The sequence below is a fragment of the Neoarius graeffei genome, chromosome 7 (genome assembly GCF_027579695.1).
Source record: "Neoarius graeffei isolate fNeoGra1 chromosome 7, fNeoGra1.pri, whole genome shotgun sequence".
Lineage (NCBI taxonomy): Eukaryota > Metazoa > Chordata > Actinopteri > Siluriformes > Ariidae > Neoarius > Neoarius graeffei.
The window spans coordinates 96,650,460-96,670,050 of record NC_083575.1 but is presented as its reverse complement, the minus strand read 5'-3'; the positions used below and the strand labels follow the sequence as shown (position 1 = coordinate 96,670,050).

The 19,591-nt window shown below is 40.1% G+C and overlaps 1 protein-coding gene across 1 annotated transcript in view; it reads left to right on the top strand.

Moving 5' to 3' along the window:
* Positions 1 to 4,217: 4,217 nt before the first annotated feature.
* Positions 4,218 to 19,591, top strand: part of dnajb14 (DnaJ heat shock protein family (Hsp40) member B14) — a 33,201-nt gene continuing 17,827 nt past the window's right edge. Inside the window, exons 1-2 of the mRNA XM_060926604.1 lie at positions 4,218 to 4,375; positions 18,969 to 19,146. Coding sequence (XP_060782587.1) covers positions 4,243 to 4,375; positions 18,969 to 19,146 — 311 coding nt within the window. The 5' untranslated portion in view covers positions 4,218 to 4,242. The remainder of the gene's footprint in view (positions 4,376 to 18,968; positions 19,147 to 19,591) is intronic.

The window sequence follows — 19,591 nt, the reverse complement described above, 5'->3', positions numbered from 1 at the left end:
GTTTACTTCCTTCTCCTGGCGCGTCACACATACGTCATCAAAAAGCGACTGATCGCTGCGTCATCGCTGGTGTTTTTAAACGTTAACATTTTTAATTTTTTTAAATATCAAATTGAATATAACATTCAAATTCTAAACTTAATAATATATTTAAATTCTATTTTTTTGTATAATTGTATATATGAACATATCAATAATTTAGCACTTCTTATTGTTCGTAAACCTTAATGGATGAATATGTAATTCAGCTTTGTGCTGTGATTTATTTGTCAGTAAAATAAACTACTAAAAATTACACTTAAATATTACACATTGCCTGAAATAATGTATAAAGCATTCAATATATATATATATATATATATATATATATATATATATATATATATAAACCCACTCGTATTTAGGTCCCTACGTCATCAGATCGCGACTGATCACTGTGTCACTGCTGATGTGAAATGTAGATAAGAATAAATCCCTTCACAATTGGAGATCTTCCAAATCCATAGGTATAGATTTATTTTCCTTCCAGAATATTCAGATGGGTGTGATTCTGCAAAATAAGAACGTTGAGTTTCTAGTGAATAATCTCATTATAGTTACTAAATGTTACATACACAAATGTGGATCTAGAAAGTGCTCTCCATCATGGTCTGTACTTAAACAGGAATTATCTTTATTTCGCAAATGTCTCAAGAAAATTAACAATGCCCAGACTAATAACGTATGCTCACTTATATTGTCATATCAGTTGTGCTAACCCCTTGTTACATTTGTTTTCTTTTATTTATTTTTCTTTGTCTTACATACCTTTAATCCACTCATTAGAGGAGGTGGGATTTTGGTTTTTGATAGAATTGATAAATGTATTGTAATGAGTTTGTCATTGCATTTTATTCTTTTGTTTCAATAAAAAAAAGTTTTAGTTTAAAAAATGTAAATAATAATAATGTATACTTTAATGTCACACATTGCCTGATTTAGTGTATAAAAGTCAGCTCAAAGGTTTCATATTTCTCATCTCATCTCATTATCTGTAGCCGCTTTATCCTGTCCTACAGGGTCGCAGGCAAGCTGGAGCCTATCCCAGCTGACTACGGGTGAAAGACGGGGTTCACCCTGGACAAGTCGCCAGGTCATCACAGGGCTGACACATAGACACAGACACCCATTCACACTCACATTCACACCTACGCTCAATTTAGAGTCACCAGTTAACCTAACCTGCATGTCTTTGGACTGTGGGGGAAACCGGAGCACCCGGAGGAAACCCACGCGGACACGGGGAGAACATGCAAACTCCACACAGAAAGGCCCTCGCCGGCCACGGGGCTCAAACACAGACCTTCTTGCTGTGAGGCGACAGCGCTAACCACTAGACCACCATGCCGCCCCGGTTTCATATTTAAAAACACTAATTTAAACTTTACACATTAAGTAGTCTATTTAATTAAATTTAACCTATTCGTGTAGTTAACACTAATGCTAACATCCTCATTCTCTGCCTCAGTGTATAATGGAACATTTATTTTTACAAAAGCCTCCATATACTGATCTTATCATATAAAAATGTCATATATGTACAGATTTGTATATCACATAAAATCTAGATAAGCAACAATCCAGAATACTGTAGTGCAAAATCAATGTGTAGCACAAGTATTATTAAATATATTTAGGTTTTGGTTTTTTTTAAGGTATTAGGAAAACTGCCATCTCTCATTACGTCTTTTCACACTTAGGCGGTCTAAGATTCTTTCGGCTCTGTAACTATAACATTCAAAAAATCCCAGTTAAACTTTCCACCTTCCATCAACAGGTTCTTTTGGCATGGGCCCTGCTTTAAAGCACAACTTCTCTCCACAGAGATGTTCTATCTGGAACAACTCCAGTACTCTATATAAGAACAAGTCATTATTTTATGATAAATGGTTCAACAATGGTATTATACTTTTTACTTTATACAATTATACTTTAATTTTTATTTTTATTTTTTATATCTTTATCTATTTATATTTCTCCTTCTATTTATGATGTGGTTGTCCTGTCTTACTGTTATGTGTTGTATGTATGGTCAGGTGGCGTTCAATTTCCCCCTTGGGGATTAATAAAGTTCCTCAATCAATCAATCAATCAATCAATCAATACTTGTTAGTCAGCTCTTTAATAAAGAAGGGCTACTATACAGCTATTCAGAATTTCTCGCAAGGTATAAGATACCAATAAGTCCAAAAGAATTTTCTGTCATCTTTGGTGCTGTTCCTTCTGGCTTTTGCATGTTCTTCAGGACAGTTGATGTCTCTGTGCCTTTGGCAGCGTCACCCCCAGATCCAACTCCACTTCCTTTCGGTGAAATTTATTTCTCCTTCAATAAAGGTTCGGACTCTAAAATTAGGTCTTTGTTTCAGGTTGGTTTAGTCTCTATCCCCTCAGCAACGTTCTACTGGAGTAAGTTTGTTAGCAATATAGACTTGCAAAAAGTCTGGTCCTTACCCCAACAAATAAAACTAAAGCGGTCTCATTCAAGTTGCTCCATAGATTTTATCCCACAAAAGTGTTTTTACATTGTTTTAAGTGTGACATCGAGGTGAATTGTTCTTTTTGTGAACTGCGCCTGAAACTGTCTCTCATTTATTTTGGTCTTTTGAATTTACCCATAAACTTTGGACAGACATTAACTCTTTTATTGTTAACAATGTTTTCTCTGCACGGTGGTGTAGTGGTTAGCGCTGTCGCCTCACAGCAAGAAGGTCCGGGTTCGAGCCCCGTGGCCGGCGAGGGCCTTTCTGTGCGGAGTTTGCATGTTCTCCCCGTGTCCGCGTGGGTTTCCTCCGGGTGCTCCGGTTTCCCCCACAGTCCAAAGACATGCAGGTTAGGTTAACTGGTGACTCTAAATTGAGCGTAGGTGTGAATGTGAGTGTGAATGGTTGTCTGTGTCTATGTGTCAGCCCTGTGATGACCTGGCGACTTGTCCAGGGTGTACCCCGCCTTTCGCCCGTAGTCAGCTGGGATAGGATCCAGCTTGCCTGCGACCCTGTAGAACAGGATAAAGCGGCTACAGATAATGAGATGAGATGTTTTCTCTGACTTTATTCTTTATTATAGAAATGTCATATTTGGTTATTATGATCACAGTAATAAAGATGATAATGCATTTTTCCTCATCATTCTGATCTCACTTCTTGCCAAATTTCACATTCATAAATGCAAATTCTCAACCAAGAAGCCTCATTTCTTGGTGCTCAGGACAGAAACAGAGCAGGACACTGCAGCAATTTCCCCTGTACAAAACAAAAAAGCAGCTAAAACAATTAATATATGCACTATGTTTAATGTCTTTACTTGATTGTTTTTTTTATCCAGTAACCTTGCGTTCACTGTTTTATTTTTTGTATTATTAGTATGTGTTTATGTATTTATTTTATTTTTTTTCTTCATTTCATCTAATTTGTCCCTTTTGTGAATGATTTTTAACTTTTGCTTTTGAATGTAAGTGATTTCATGTCTGTTTTTTTTTTTATTAATGTTTATTGATTGTTTGAAATAAAAGTTGTTTAAAAACAATTAGGAAAGCTGCCATATATTTATGGGATTACACAGACTGTAAATTAATTACTTAGTGAACAATGTGCTTTCTACCGTTTGTGTTTATTTTACTTTTAATAATAATTGCAATATATGACCAATTATGACACACACACATACATATATATATATATATATATATATATATATATATATATATATATATATATAGATATAAACGCTTTGGGATTAATATGATGATGAAATATTAATATTGCAGTGAACACATGTATCTGAAAAAGATCTCGTGTTTTTACCGATTTAACGATATTTTCGAGTCTGATACTAAAATCTCCGTATCATCTTTATAATATTGATCTTTTTTTAATCACAAATGTTTATTGATTATATTTTAATAGCTTGTCAAAATTCAATTGAATGGCGAATCTACGAGACGAAAGTGCTAACACTGATGCTCAGATTATGCAACGCAAGTTTCAGTTGAGCCGAAAAGGTTTTTTGGTTTTTTTTTCCCCGCACCCGTTTTGAAGAAAGCCCGCCTCCTGGACTGGGATTAGCCAAAAATTGAGTCATGATAGAATTGTCCAATCGAAGTGCTGCTTGTGAGCACGAGCTGCTTGTGCAGGAGGCGGGATTTGGTGGAAGAGAGGTATGGATAAAAAAAAAATTAACGTCAACTGTAGAGAGAGGGGGGGAATCATGGAAGGCAACAGAGACGAAGCGGAAAAATGCATCAATATCGCGACGAAGGCCCTCGAAGCAGGAGACAAGGAAAAGGCCATAAAATTCCTGAACAAAGCGGAGAAATTATTCCCGACTGACAAAGCGAAAGGTAATGTGGAAGGGTTTTATCTGTACTGACGTTTGTTGAAGCGCTGAGTTGAGCTGCGTTAAACGGAAGCCCTCGGCTTGGCTGTGTCCCAAATGACACCTTGATCCCTGTACAAGGGCGCTACCTAGTGAATGTGGTTAACGCTTAATTACACAACACCAAGTGTTCTAGATGTTTAACACGGAGTCGTTTGGTATTCAGCCGTAGAGTGGAACTGCCTTTCATCATCACATTACACTGAAATTTGCGTAAAATTTTATGCTTAATTTAATTTTATTTCTTTTTTAAAGTGAGACATGTTTATAAACTTAGATATGTCGAAAACTATACTCGTTATTTTCCGCTGCGGTTGAGCTAGCTTAGCTGTGCTAGCTCAGTTAGCAGGGTGAACTGGCCGGTGAGGAGCTGAGCAGTGTTGAGCTTCTGGAATAAATTAATAAACACTTCTTTATAAAAGTGTTGTTCCTGAAGCACTCTGTGAGGAAGGGAACCGTGTGCGAGCTTGTGCGTGTCACTGAGGAGAATTATAATCACATTTAACACAAATATCAGGGGTTTAATAGAAATATATACCAACATATCAAATATAAATAAAATAATGTAATATAATTATACATAAATGATTAATGTCGTGTGATGAGGAAATAATAATAATCATAGAAACGAAAATAATAATGTACTGATGTCATATAATAATAATAATAATAACTTAAGTATATAAGTGAATATTAAAATGTAAACAGAATTGTTAGAATTATGTTTTTGTCCACCTTTTGCAGTTTAATCTCTGTCAAGAGAAGCGTGTCCTTTTTAATTAAATTTAAATTTATTTTCTGACTGAGAGATTAACATCACAATATTTAGTTTCTCTCAGAAAGTATTTATTATTATTATTATTATTATTAGCAGCAACTTTATTACTGAGCAAAACTTAATCTTTCTCACCTGTCGGTTGTTTTCCAGTCACCAGGAACGTGATGTGTCAGGAATAAACTCTGTGTTGTGCTGTTACAGGAAACTAATCAACGCTGGACTGGTGTCATAGAGACACACCCCTATTATTATTATTATTATTATTATTATTATTATTATTCACACAGGGGCGGCACGGTGGCGTAGTGGTTAGCACTGTCGCCTCACAGCAAGAAGGTCCTGGGTTCGTGGCCGGCGAGGGCCTTTCTGTGCGGAGTTTGCATGTTCTCCCCGTGTCCGCGTGGGTTTCCTCCGGGTGCTCCGGTTTCCCCCACAGTCCAAAGACATGCAGGTTAGGTTAACTGGTGACTCTAAATTGAGCGTAGGTGTGAATGTGAGTGTGAATGGTTGTCTGTGTCTATGTGTCAGCCCTGTGATGACCTGGCAACTTGTCCAGGGTGAACCCCGCCTTTCGCCCGTAGTCAGCTGGGATAGGCTCCAGCTCGCCTGTGACCCTGTAGAACAGGATAAAGCGGCTACAGATAATGAGATTAGATTATTCACACACTCGGTGTGTATCTTGGGCACATCTGGAATATATTTAAAATCACCATTTGCTCTACGGCACGTCAGAGTCCAATCATGGGGTGGCATGGTGGTGTAGTGGTTAGCACGGTCGCCTCACAGCAAGAAGGTTCCGGGTTCGAACCCAGCGGCCAGCGAGGGCCTTTCTGTGTGGAGTTTGCATGTTCTCCCCGTGTCTGCGTGGGTTTCCTCCGGGTGCTCTGGTTTCCCCCACAGTCCAAAGACATGCAGTTAGGTTGACGTGGGGCGGCCTTGGGCTGAGGTGCCCTTGAGCGAGGCACCGAACCCCTGACTGCTCCCCGGGCGCTGTAGTGTGGCTGCCCACTGCTCTGGGTGTGTGTGTGTGTGTTCACTGCTTCAGATGGGTTAAATGCAGAGGATGAATTTCACTGTGCTTGAAGTGTGCATGTGACAAATAAAGGTTTCTTCTTAATCATCTGCATCCTTCAGGTCTCTGAGTCAGACTGTAGAACGTTTCTCACAGTGATGTTAAACGCCGATGAGCTCTGGGTCTCTGTGAAAACTCTGCACTGTCGTCGTGATCCGAGTCTCAAATCCAAAACTCTGACCTTACATTCAAGAGTCTTTACTGATCCAGAAAATCAGGACACGGAACGGAGCTTTCGGTCGGTTTGAAGGCGACACGAGCGGTTTTTAAAACTCCAACGCTCCCTTTAACAGGAACTGGTGAGTGTTGGTGCTCAATAATCAACTGTACAGTAGTGTGTAGGGGTGGGATTCGACACACAGTGTGAGTTTGATTAACAGAGGAAGATGATGGACAGGGGAATGTTAATCTGTTAAAGGGGTGGGGTTCAACAAATGAGGAGTTTCTCACGATCCAGTTTGTAATTTAAGTGCCGCCCTTCGTTTAGGACTCTGGATTCGATTATTCTATAATTAAATAACTAGTTTGTCTTATTCAGTGTTTTTTCTTTCTGTTCATCCAAATCTCCAGAACATGTGACATTTCCACAGCACTACAGCTCTGTGCTTCAGACCCAGCTGTGAGTTAGCGAGTGAGTTTTATCACGTGTTTTCTTTCCTGTCTGACGTTTCAGTTTTGTCCCCGAGTCGATGAAAAAGGCATGAGAGGAAGCAGAGAGAGATTTCAGCAGCAGGACTGACCACAAGCCTGTAATGGAGGCTGAACAGACAGTGCTTTAGCTAATCCACACACAAACCAAGCAGCTCTGTTTATACTCCGTGGTCTGCTGTTTGACGCCGGTTACAGAGGAAACGTCAGCGTGAGACTGGACTGAGCCCGAGTTCTGTAAGCCGAGCTGTAGTTGTTAATCTTAAAGTCACTTTCGTTTTCACTCTGAGTGAGGAATCCTGATCGTGTGTGTGATAAGTGGTGACCAGTAGACGTTCGTTGGAAGCTACAGGTTTATGATCTTTCTGGGAGCTGTGGAGATTAAAGCCGTAACGTCTCCACCGCACACCGCTCTTTTATCAGCAGCTGTAGTGACGCTGTTTACTGCACAACACCACGAGATCTGAAACATTAATAAACCACATACAGTGAGCTGAATAACACCTGAGGATGGTCAGGCAGGCGTGTAACCCTCAGGCTTTCACACAATACGAGGCATAACGCAGCTGATGCAACGGAACCTGATGAGGTACAATACCGTTTCAGTTCATATTCAGTAACTAATGATACAACTTCATCTGATACGATTCGATTCTGAGATTCTTTCAGTATCTGATAAAACTGCTGAATCTGCTACGGTCCGATTTAAATTCTCGAAGCAACAAATCGATATTTGATGATTATGATTCATAAGGCAATGATTCAGTATTGGATGATTCTCTGAATCTAATACAGAATGATTCAATTTTGATTCAGTAGGCCGTGATTGGACGTTAGATGAGCGCATGAATCTGCTAATGTCGAATCATTACCTGTTGAATCGTATTGTTGATCTACAATATGATTTTAATTTTGATTCATTTGGCAGTGATTTGATAACTGGTGATGCAGCTTAATCTGATGCGCTTTGATTAGATTAATTCAGTGTCTGATAATACTCCTGAACCTGCTATGATACAACTAGATTTTGATTTATTTTGATAATTTATGACCTCACTGAATCTATTACGGTATGATTTCAATTCTTAAAGGAACAGTCCACTGTACTTCCATAATGAAATATGCTCTTACCTAAATTGAGACGAGCTGCTCCGTACCTCTCCGAGCTTTGCGCGACCTCCCAGTCAGTCAGACGCAGTCAGACGTGCTGTCACTCCTGTTAGCAATGTAGCTAGGCTCAGCATGGCCAATGGTATTTTTTGGGGCTGTAGTTAGATGCGACCAAACTCTTCCGCGTTTTTCCTGTTTACATAGGTTTATATGAGCAGTGATATGAAACAAGTTCAGTTACACAAATTGAAACGTGGCGATTTTCTATGCTATGGAAAGTGCGCACTATAATGACAGGCGTACTAACACCTTCTGCGCGCTTCGGCAGCGCATTGATACGGAGCTCAGATATCAATGCGCTGCCGAAGCGCGCAGAAGGTGTTCGTATGCCTGTCATTATAGTGCGCACTTTCCATAGCATAGAAGATCGCCACGTTTCAATTTGTGTAACTGAACTTGTTTCATGTCACTGGTCATATAAACCTATGTAAACAGGAAAAACGCGGAAGAGTTTGGTCGCATCTAACTACAGCCCCAAAAAATACCATTGGCCATGCTGAGCCTAGCTACATTGCTAACAGGAGTGACAGCGCGTCTGACTGCGTCTGACTGACTGGGAGGTCGCGCAAAGCTCAGATAGGTACGGAGCAGCTCATCTCAACTCAGATAAGAGCATATTTCATTATGGAAATACAGTGGACTGTTCCTTTAAGGTAATGAGTCGATATTTGATGATGATGATCGAATCTGGTATGATTATGATTCATATGGCCCTGATGCAGTATTGGTTGATGCTCACTCTGCTCCGATACAATGCAATTCAATTTTGATTCATGAGGAAACGATTTGATATTGGATGATGCTCTGAATCTGATACAGCACGATTCAGTTTTGATTCGTAAGGCAAAGATTCAACATGAGCAGGTTCACGGCATCATCTCATACCGAATCATTGTCTTATTGTAGAAGATCTACAGTATGATTCGGGTTTGATTTATAAAGGAATGATTCAGTAATTGGCGATACAATTTAATGTGATACACTTCGATTAGCTTCATTCAGTGTTTGAGAACACTCCTGAATCTGCTACGATATGATTCAATTTTAATTCATTTGATAATTCGTCATATCACTGAATCTGCTACAGTAAGATTTAAGTTCTTCAGGCAACGAGTCGATATTTGATGATTATATAGAATCTGCTACGATACGATATGATTCAGTTATGATTCATATGGCAATGATTCAATATTGGATGAGGCCCTGAATCTGCTAGGATGTAATACGATTCATCAGGCAGAGATTCAACAGTAGCAGATTCAGGGCATCATCTAATGTTGAATCGTCGCCTTACAAATCAAAACGGAATCATTTTGTAGGAGATTCAGGGCGTCATCTACAATACGATTCAGTACTGATTCATAAGGCAATGATTGGATAATTAACGATCTCCCTAAATCTGCTTCAGTCTGATGTGATTTAGTTTCCTCTGAGTGATCCGTGACTGTTCAGAGTCTGGGTTCGGCTCGTTAATTTTCGACTAACGATGACGTAGAGCAGGATGTTTTAAACGGATCAGAGTTATGGTCATCCTGCTCACCTGTTAAATCATTTACACGTGAGATTAGGTGTGTGAATTAGTTTGCACACCCCACTTGTCTGACCTTTTTCAATAGTAATCAGTGTATTATAGCTCCATAGATAGATACTTTAATGATCCAAAAGGAAATTTAGACATCCCGTAGCTCTTAAGACACATACTGTACATTCAACACAATTGCCTGCAGTATCCGTTCTGTATGATGGCGGTGATCTGTTCATCTCCAGTGTACGGTGTGGATCTGTGTAGTGCGCTGGTGTGCGGTTTGGGACGCGGCACGTGTTTTACTTTCTGACAGCACGTTAACCGTGAGAACTGCATTTATAACAGTAATACGTGTGTGATTTGTTGTCAGTCAGCGGTCTCAAAAGTAGCCAGTCACCGGCGGCAAATCGCCGGCTGTGGCTTGTTATGCCGCCGGCTATTGTCAGTCGAGTCAAAATTTAATATTAAATATTTCTGACAGCAAAAAAAGTTGTGAACGTAAATTACATCCACTATGTCATGTATGTCCGTTGCCGCGTCAACTGTGTTTACATCCTCGACATGAGTGCAGCCATTACTGCCGCCTGTGTTGCCAGATTGTGTTTACATCCTCGACATGAGTGCAGCCATTACTGCCGCCTGCGCAGTGTTGCCAGATTGGGAGGTTTCCCGCCCAATTGGGCGGTTTCAAGTGCATTTTGGTGGGTTTTGAACATATTTTGGGCTGGAAAACGCCAGCAGTATCAGATACTGCTGACGTTTTCCAGCCCAAAATATGTTCAAAACCCACCAAAACGCACTTGAAACCGCCCAACTGGGCGGGAAACCTCCCAGTCTGGCAACAGTGCGCCTGTGTTGCCAGATTGTGTTTACATCCTCGACATGAGTGCAGCCATTACTGCCACCTGTGTTGCCAGATTGTGTTTACATCCTCGACATGAGTGCAGCCATTACTGCCACCTGTGTTGCCAGATTGTGTTTACATCCTCGACATGAGTGCAGCCATTACTGCCACCTGTGTTGCCAGATTGGGCGTTTTCTCGCCCAATTTGGGCGGTTTTAAGTGCATTTTGGCGGGTTTTGAATATATTTTGGGCTGTAAAACGTCAGCAGTATCTGGCAACATATTTTTTTTACTTAATACAAGAAATTAATGGATGCCAACATTTTTGCCAAAATGGTATTTTATTTTCCATTGTTTAGGCAGCTTCAGCATCATACTGTGAGATTCTGTTCAAATTTGTTTTTTTTCTTCTATGAAGCCTGAGCCATTTATTTTATTAGTTTATAATTATTGTTTAATTTAGTCTTCAGGAGAGACTGCCTGCACACAGTACTAGTATTAATAGTGTTTTTTTCTTACATGAAAGCTGAGGCATTTATATTATATTTTAAGGTAACTTCATGTTGTGCTGTGAGGTTCTCTGCACTTTAACTTTTGAACCAACAGGTGCATTTGGATAAGTAAAGCCTATTTTTCTGCATTTTTGTAGTCCTGGTAATCTTTTATATTGGTAAAGTTGTTTATAGGACCATTTCTCAGTGTCTTTTTGTTTGTTTAATCAATAGTTTTTCAGTAATAACTTAATATTTAATATATCACTCAATTTTAAACAACCCCCCTGCCTCCCCCATGGCTTGCCCCCATAGTCTCCAAAATTTCTGTGGGAAACACTGGCGTGCATAACGACGCTAATCAAGCTTCAGCTAGACGACCCGCCTCAAATACCTGTCCCGGGTAAATGTTATCCCAATTTTAGGCTACGTTTACATTAGACCGTATCTGTCTCATTTTCTTCGCGGATGCACTGTCCGTTTACATTAAACCACCTGGAAACGCCGGGAAACGGGAATCCGCCAGCGTCCACGTATTCAATCCAGATCGTGTCTGGTCCGGTGCTGTGTAAACATTGAGATACGCGGATACGCTGTGCTGAGCTCTAGCTGGCGTCGTCATTGGACAACGTCACTGTGACATCCACCTTCCTGATTTGCTGGCGTTGGTCATGTGACGCGACTGCTGAAAAACGGCGCAGACTTCCACCTTGTATCACCTTTCATTAAAGAGTATAAAAGTATGAAAATACTGCAAATACTGATGCAAATACTGCCCATTGTGTAGTTATGATTGTCTTTAGGCTTGCCATCCTTCCACTTGCAAGTGGTAAGTGATCTGCGCTGGGATCACACACACAGCGGCTCAGTCCCGAATCGTGGCTTGTGCGCTTCACTCGCGCGCTCTGTGAGCTGCGCAGGGCCGGAGTGCGCACCCTCCAGAGGGCACTCGCTGTTCAGGGCGGAGTGATTTGGAGCGCAGGATGCCTGCAGAGCTGAGCGTATCCGCGTATTGGCGTTGCTGTGTGCACGGCTAACGGTTTTAGTGTAAACGCGAATCGTTTTAAGAACGTTAATCTGATGATCCGCTGATTCGACGTAATGTAAATGTAGCCTTAGATGGCCTGTTCCAAACCATCCCGCCCCATTAAAAATTCGTACTTGCATATCTCTATCCATCCATCCATCCATCCCTGCACGCTTTGCGTGCATTATGTCTGCTGCTGGCAGACATTTTACCATTTTGCACCCTGCTGTAAATTGTTTGTACCCTGCTATTCTCCCAAACTTTGAAGCCCCTGTCAGTAGGGAAAAAAAAAAAAAAAGAGATTTTCCATCTTCATTCTTTAACCTAATGAGAAGTTTATTACAGAGAGTCCCTGAATGCTTATAATGGCTGCGCTTGTTAGATTTTATGCTGAAAGATGATATTAAACCTGTTGGCTTTTCTGAGACCACATGATCAAACCACTTAAAAATAAATTTTCAAGCAAACTGTTCTGTCAAAGCCTTTAAATCGATAAACATTGTTTGTTTTTTTTAAATTAAAGATGTAAATACTTTGGTATTTAATTATCTAAAGCCTCATTCACTAGGCATGCAACAGTTAACGCCGTGCATGATTCAATTCACTTCATAATATTTTTGAAAAAATATAAAAAGAAGAGAAATTTATTGGCAAAAAAGCAACATTTTCCTATTCTTTATCAACTTAAATATTCCTTTTGTTAAATTTAAAAAAAACCCTTTTGTTTCATTTTCTTAATCACCAACAATAATTACTTACTCATATTTTGTAAAGGTTGGAGTAAAATATAAGACTATGAACTAAAATATTAATTTTATTAACAATGAAAAGCTAATAACATGTATATTCCTTTTCTGCCTCAATTTGCGTCTCTTTTCTTTATCTTTCAGCCGTCTGTAAATGAGAGAGATGATTTCTTATTAAATCTATTTGTACACAATCACACAGCAGCTCTTTCACACTTTACATCTGTTTTGTGTTTTCGAGCTGTTACTTCCGCCTACAGTGAAGTCACACGTATTTCCTCCTGCTGTTGTACATTATTGCGCCCCCTGATGTCTAAACAACAGTTACAGTGAGGAAACACTAAAATTACGCAGCCTGACGATCACCATTGATTTTTAAAAAAAATTTATTTAATAGATTCAATTTGTGATAAAGTAGTATTGCGGTTTATCGTCACATGATGTATCGTTACATGCCGCCTGTCATTCAGATAAATAAACGTAGATTTGTGAACGCTTTCCTGTACCAGAGATATTTGTGAGAGTCAGTGATGAGTGTTTTATAAACAATTCTCCTGCACAGTAGTTACCAGTTTAAAACTGAAACCATTTAAATGTCATGTACTGGGTGAGGTCAGGTTTACATGGTGTGTGTGAGTGTGAGGTTCCACAGCTCTATTAAAATCCAGGTCAGTGCCGTGTTGATTCTGTCAGTGAATACTCTGATGATGAAGATCTGTTGACCTTTTATTTCCTGACTAAATTATAGCGACAGTGTAAATGATGATAAATATTCGATGGTAGTCCTTGTATCTCGCCTAGAGCAGTATGTTGGCATTCGTGGCACTGCTCTCCAATGGTTTAGGTCATACTTGGCAAATAGGAGCTTTGCTGTGATGATTGGCGACGTCTGTTCTTCATATGCATCCCTTTCTTGTGGGGTGCCACAGGGCTCTATTCTCGGCCCTGTTCTGTTTTCTTTGTACATGTTACCTCTGGGATCAATTATAAAAAAAACCACAATCTGTCTTTTCATTTTTATGCTGATGATTTGCAGATATATTTGCCCATGAGACCCAATGAAAATACGGCGCTTACTAAGTTACCGGATTGTATTACTGATGTAAAGCAGTGGCTGGCACGGAACTTTTTGCATTTGAATGACAGCAAAACAGAATGTATTTTATTTGGCATGTCACCCACGTCAGATATTTTTACAACAAATTTTGGTACTCTGGCCCCCCTTTTTTAAACCATTTGTACAAAATCTTGGGGTAACATTTGACAGTGGGCTTAAATTTGATAAACAGATTAGTTCTGTTGTTAGAACGAGCTTTTTTCAACTTCGTCTTTTGGCTAAAGCGAAGCCGTTTCTCAGTCGGCAGGATCTCAAGAAGGAAATTCATGCATTTATCAGTTCGAGACTGGACTATTGTAATGCCCTGTATGTTGGCCTCAGCCAGTCTTCAATTTTACGTCTTCAACTTGTACAGAACGCTGCGGCCCGATTTTTAACAAGCACGTCCAGACGTGAACACATTACTCCTGTGTTGTCGTCACTCCATTGGCTTCCAGTCCATTTTAGAATTGATTTTAAACTTCTGTTTGTTTTTAATGCCATCAGTGGCCTGGCTCCCTCTTACTTGTCTGAGATTTTAACTATTCGTGATCATGGTAGGGCCCTGCGTTCTTCGGGTCAGCTTCTGTTAGAAGTTCCAAGGTCGAGATATAAACAGTGGGGTGATCGTTCTTTTGCTGTCGCTGCTCCCAGACTGTGGAACAATCTGCCCCTGACATTCGCACCATTATTGATCTCGGCCTTTTTAAATCAAAGTTGAAGACCCACTTTTTTAGATTGGCGTACAATCCTGACTAGGGGAGTCTTGTTTTTGAGGGGTGCTTCGTTTCGTCTGTTTTGTTTCATGTACTTCTGAAAGGCTTTTGGTAATCTGCAGCACGATGGCACCTTCCGCACTCAAACCCTGTGTTTTTATGTGTTTTGGTGTTCTGTTTTATGGCTTTGATGTAAAGCACTTTGGGTACCTTTTGGCTATTGTAAAGGGCGATATAAATAAAATTTGATTGATTGAAATTACGGTGAAATCTGTTCATTTTGTCTTGACTAATAAAGACGAAACGGACTCGCTGGCTCTGTTCAGGCAGACGACCTCGACTGCGTCTCGAAGGGAACTTTTACAGCCAGGAGAAATCTGCTTCAGCAAAATCCCTGACCGTCCGTTACAGTCCCTGTGTCACGGTCCTGACTGCGGCTGGGAAGTGAGAGAATCCGGGTCTCTCGCTTAACCACTCGCACGGCTTTCACAGAGCACCTGGATTCTAACGGGTCCGAGATAGAGGACACGCACGCAGAGGAAGCGCTGGTCTGAATGAAGTAATGTCTTTATATGCAAATGGCGTTCATCATCATCATCACCACGGTGTATAGCATTCCATCTTCGTGTGATAACCAGCACTAGTCACATTTCAGATACACATCCGGCGATGCCCCTCCTCTCGCAGCCCCTCTTAAAGCGACAGGACACATTTTACAACAAATCATCACTAAATTTACACTCTAATTAAAATAGAGTTCCACTGATTAAATCTTGACGAAAACAAAAGAAAAAGACTAAAATGTGACTCAAATACAATGTTAGTCAAAATTATGTTAAAGGAGAACTGAAGGCAAATTTATCAAAATTCTGTTTCTCATTTTATTAAATATCGGAATGCATATTTTGTTGCTGCTATAGCAAGTTCTGAGTGTGTGAAATCTGCTCTGTAATATATCAGTCCGTATGTCAAAGCGACGGCCGTAAACGAGATTCGTTGAGACCTGTGCGAGACATCGTAGGACAGAAGTAAAACGTACAGCGGAAATCAAAGCGACCAACATCGTCAAAAGACGCGCGCGCCCTCTTTCGAATGCTGATGTAATCACGCCAGAAGTTTTGTTTGTTTTGATAGCAATCAGGAAAGTTTGAAAAAAGTCGGCAGTAATCGTCATTTAAACTCGTTTTTGTGCAATACTTCGTTTGGAAAACAGTTTTCAAAATGGCGGCACTGACACCTGGCTGACGCTTCTTCACGTTTCGAAGTCTCGCACAAGTCTCGTGAAGATCGCGCGGATAAGCGACGCCTACCGTGGACCAAACGCACTAAATTCAACACGGCTAAAAACCCAATAGGTCGATAAGTATAATATTTAACTGCAATTAGTTGCCAATACGAGTCACGATATAAGGTTACTAAAACCCAAAATGTAATTGAATAACACGTTAATTAAGAAATAAAGCAAGTTTAAAAATGACTTCAGTTCCACTTTAACACAAATGGATTATTTTTCTCCTGAATGTGTGGTGCGCTGTGACTGTGAAATGTGTGTTCGGGCTTTAAATGGTACTGTTGCTTGAACAGCTTGAGCCCGTCCTGTAAGTCATCTCGCACATATGATGTATGTTTTGTGAATAAATGGTTTCTTCCATTTAAGTGTTTAACATAATTTTGACTAACCCTGTATAACTGCATTTTTCAGCAAAAACGAAATTTAAGATTCTTGTCTAAATGAAGAAAGTGAAAGTGAATGTTTGCGCTCAGCTGAGAGATGTGACGACACAGGCGGAGGTTTTCTCCAGCTTGATGAGGATCTACTCACATTTTAATCCTCTCTGTGGAGAACCGGTTCCTCCTGTGTGTGTTTATCGACTCCTCTCTCTCGCCGAACGCATCCCAAACCCTGTCTCCTTCGAGTTCTTGATGGAACCCATCACCAGCTCTGATGGTGGACGTTTTATTTCAGAGGATTTATTTTTCAGAGGCCGTGTCACACGACGCTCCTCTTATAAATAATCTTTATTATACGGTGCAGTTTTCTGTAAGGAGATGTTTATTTAGTGTTTAGGGAAGGAGTCTCCAGTGTCAGTGCTCTGTGACAGAGGAGTCTCTGAACCAAAGCACGTCTGGAGGTTTGGATGAAGAAAAGAACCAGACGATGCGACACACACAATGCTTTAAATTAGTTATTGATATGATTTGTGATTAGGAATCGTTTTATTAAGCGCTGATTCAGTTTTCTGTGTTCAAGTGTTTTTTTTAGTTTTTTTTTTTAATTCTCTTTTTCATTGTAGTATTTCTGACCAGTTTTCTGACGATGTCTTCAGCCCTATAAACCCCTCAGACAGCACCTTTATGCTTTTTGATTTTATTTACACTACCGTTCAAAAGTTTGGGGTCACTTTGAAATGTCCTTATTTTTGAAAGAAAAGCACTGTTCTTTTCAATGAAGATCACTTTAAACTAATCAGAAATCCACTCTATACATTGCTAATGTGGTAAATGACTATTCTAGCTGCAAATGTCTGGTTTTTGGTGCAATATCTCCATAGGTGTATAGAGGCCCATTTCCAGCAACTCTCACTCCAGTGTTCTAATGGTACAATGTGTTTGCTCATTGCCTCAGAAGGCTAATGGATGATTAGAAAACCCTTGTACAATCATGTTAGCACAGCTGAAAACAGTTGAGCTCTTTAGAGAAGCTATAAAACTGACCTTCCTTTGAGCAGATTGAGTTTCTGGAGCATCACATTTGTGGGGTCGATTAAATGCTCAAAATGGCCAGAAAAATGTCTCGACTATATTTTCTATTCATTTTACAACTTATGGTGGGAAATAAAAGTGTGACTTTTCATGGAAAACACAAAATTGTCTGGGTGACCCCAAACTTTTGAACGGTAGTGTATGTGTAGTATGAAACTGAACAGCATATGATTCAAAAGAATCAACTTGATTCAGAATAAAAGAAGTGAAAAATCACTTCTGGTTTTTTAGGAAGGAAAGTGTTCAAGTCCACATTTGCGACGCCGAGCTTCCTCAGAATGAATCTTAATGACTGAAGGAAGTATCTTGGATGAAAGAGTCACGTGACAGCAGTGTGTCATGTGAACGGACTTTCTCAAGATTGAACAGGAAGTTCTCTTGTTTGTTGGGGGGGGTTTGTTTAGTTTGTTTGTTTGTTTTCTCAGCCGTAATCCAGTTGGCTCTTTGCAGCTAGAGGTCATGTGCTTGGATACCGCATAGCAACGCCATACCGGAGAGCAAGCATTCAGAGAAACGGAACCCTCAACAAGGTCGAGCACAAAAGTCTCAGCAGTTTATAGCACTTCATCTCTTCCTCGAGAAGAATTGTTACCGTAGTTTAAGTTTACTTTCAGCTCATTTTTACAGCAAAAATAATTTTATCGCAAAGGCGTTGACTTAACGAACGGCATTTGGATCTTCACGGCCAAACAGCACGGCGACTTCGCAATGTACACCCACCAAAAAACCCTGTAAAAGCGCGTACTGTAATTCTAACAGCTCCTTAATAAAAGGTTCCAGGGTGTAGAGTTGTGTTTGTAAGGTTGGTTTGGCTCCATCTTGAAGAAATAAACCAACAGTTTACTTGATGATGATGATGACACAAACTTTTATATTGATAATTTTATGTGACCTTTTTTTTATTTACTGAGAAAAGCGATCTTTTTAGACAGCAAGATTCATGTTGCTATGGCAACAAACATTGTTGACTAGTATCCGTATCTCTACCGTGTGTGCGTTATCTCACCGAGTGAGATTTAAACTTAATAAAAGTGAAGTCTGTTGATTTTGTGGATTTTGTTGCCAGTTAAAAACAAATTGCACAGTTACAGAAAATTTCTGATTTGGATTTTTAGAATTAGAAACCTGTCTCACACGCGCAGGTAAGGTGGAAAGAGCTGAGAGGAGGCGGGAAGCCGAGCTTTGTGTCATCACTGTGGTAATATTGTTAGTTTATTTCTTCAAGATGAAGCTAAACCTTACAAACACAACTCTACACCTTGAAACCTTTTATTATGGAGCTGTTTGAGCTGTTAGAATTACAATACGCGCTTTTACAGGGTTTTTTGGTGGACGTACCTTGTGAAGTCGCCACGCTGTTTGGCCGTGAAGATCCAAATGTCAATACCTTTTGTGATAAAATAATTTTTCCTGTAAAAATGAGTCTAAAATAAACTTTGAGAACTACGTTGATAATTCTTCTTGAAAAGGAAAGAGATGAAGTGCTGAAACCTTTTGTTCCTGACCCTGTCGAGGGTTCTGTTTCTCTGAACGCTTGCTCTCCAGTATGGAGCTGCGATATGGTATCAGGCCTGCAAAGAGCCTGTTCTGTGTTGGTGTTTGATGTAGTGTGTGTGTGTGTGTGTGTGTGTGTGTGTGTGTGTGTGTGTGTGTGTGTGTGTGTGTTTCGTCTCTTAATGCAGTGTTGTTGGAGGTGTTGTTGAAGAACGGCAGTTCGGCCGGTAATGGAGGAGCGTACCACAGGAAGTCCGCGAATGGAACCGGGACGACGGCCACGCCTCCACCGCAGCAGAGCCAGGAATCAGCAAACAGCGACTTGTCCAAGAGCTTCACCAAGGAGCAGGTGGACGGAGTGCAGAGGTCAGAGTTCGTGTGTGTGAACAAGTTGATTCTTTGATGTGAACACTGAGCATCTTCTCGCGTTCATCGTCGCATGCTTTCATGCTGTAACTGGAAATTTAGGAGCGTTCCACATTCATGTGAAAAATTAATGACTGTTTAAAGGGGAACTGAAGTCATTTTTAAACTTGCTTTATTTCTTAATTAACGTGTTATTCAATTACATTTTGGGTTTTAGTAACCTTATATCATGACTCTTATTTACAACTAATTGCAGTTAAATATTATACTTATCGGCCTATTGGGTTTTTAGCCGTGTTGAATTTAGTTCGTTTGGTCCACGGCAGGCGTCGCTTATCCACGCGATCTTCACGAGACTTGTGCGAGACTTCAAAACGTGAAGAAGTGTCAGCCAGGTGTCAGTGCCACCATTTTGAAAACTGTTTTCCAAACAAAGTATTGCACA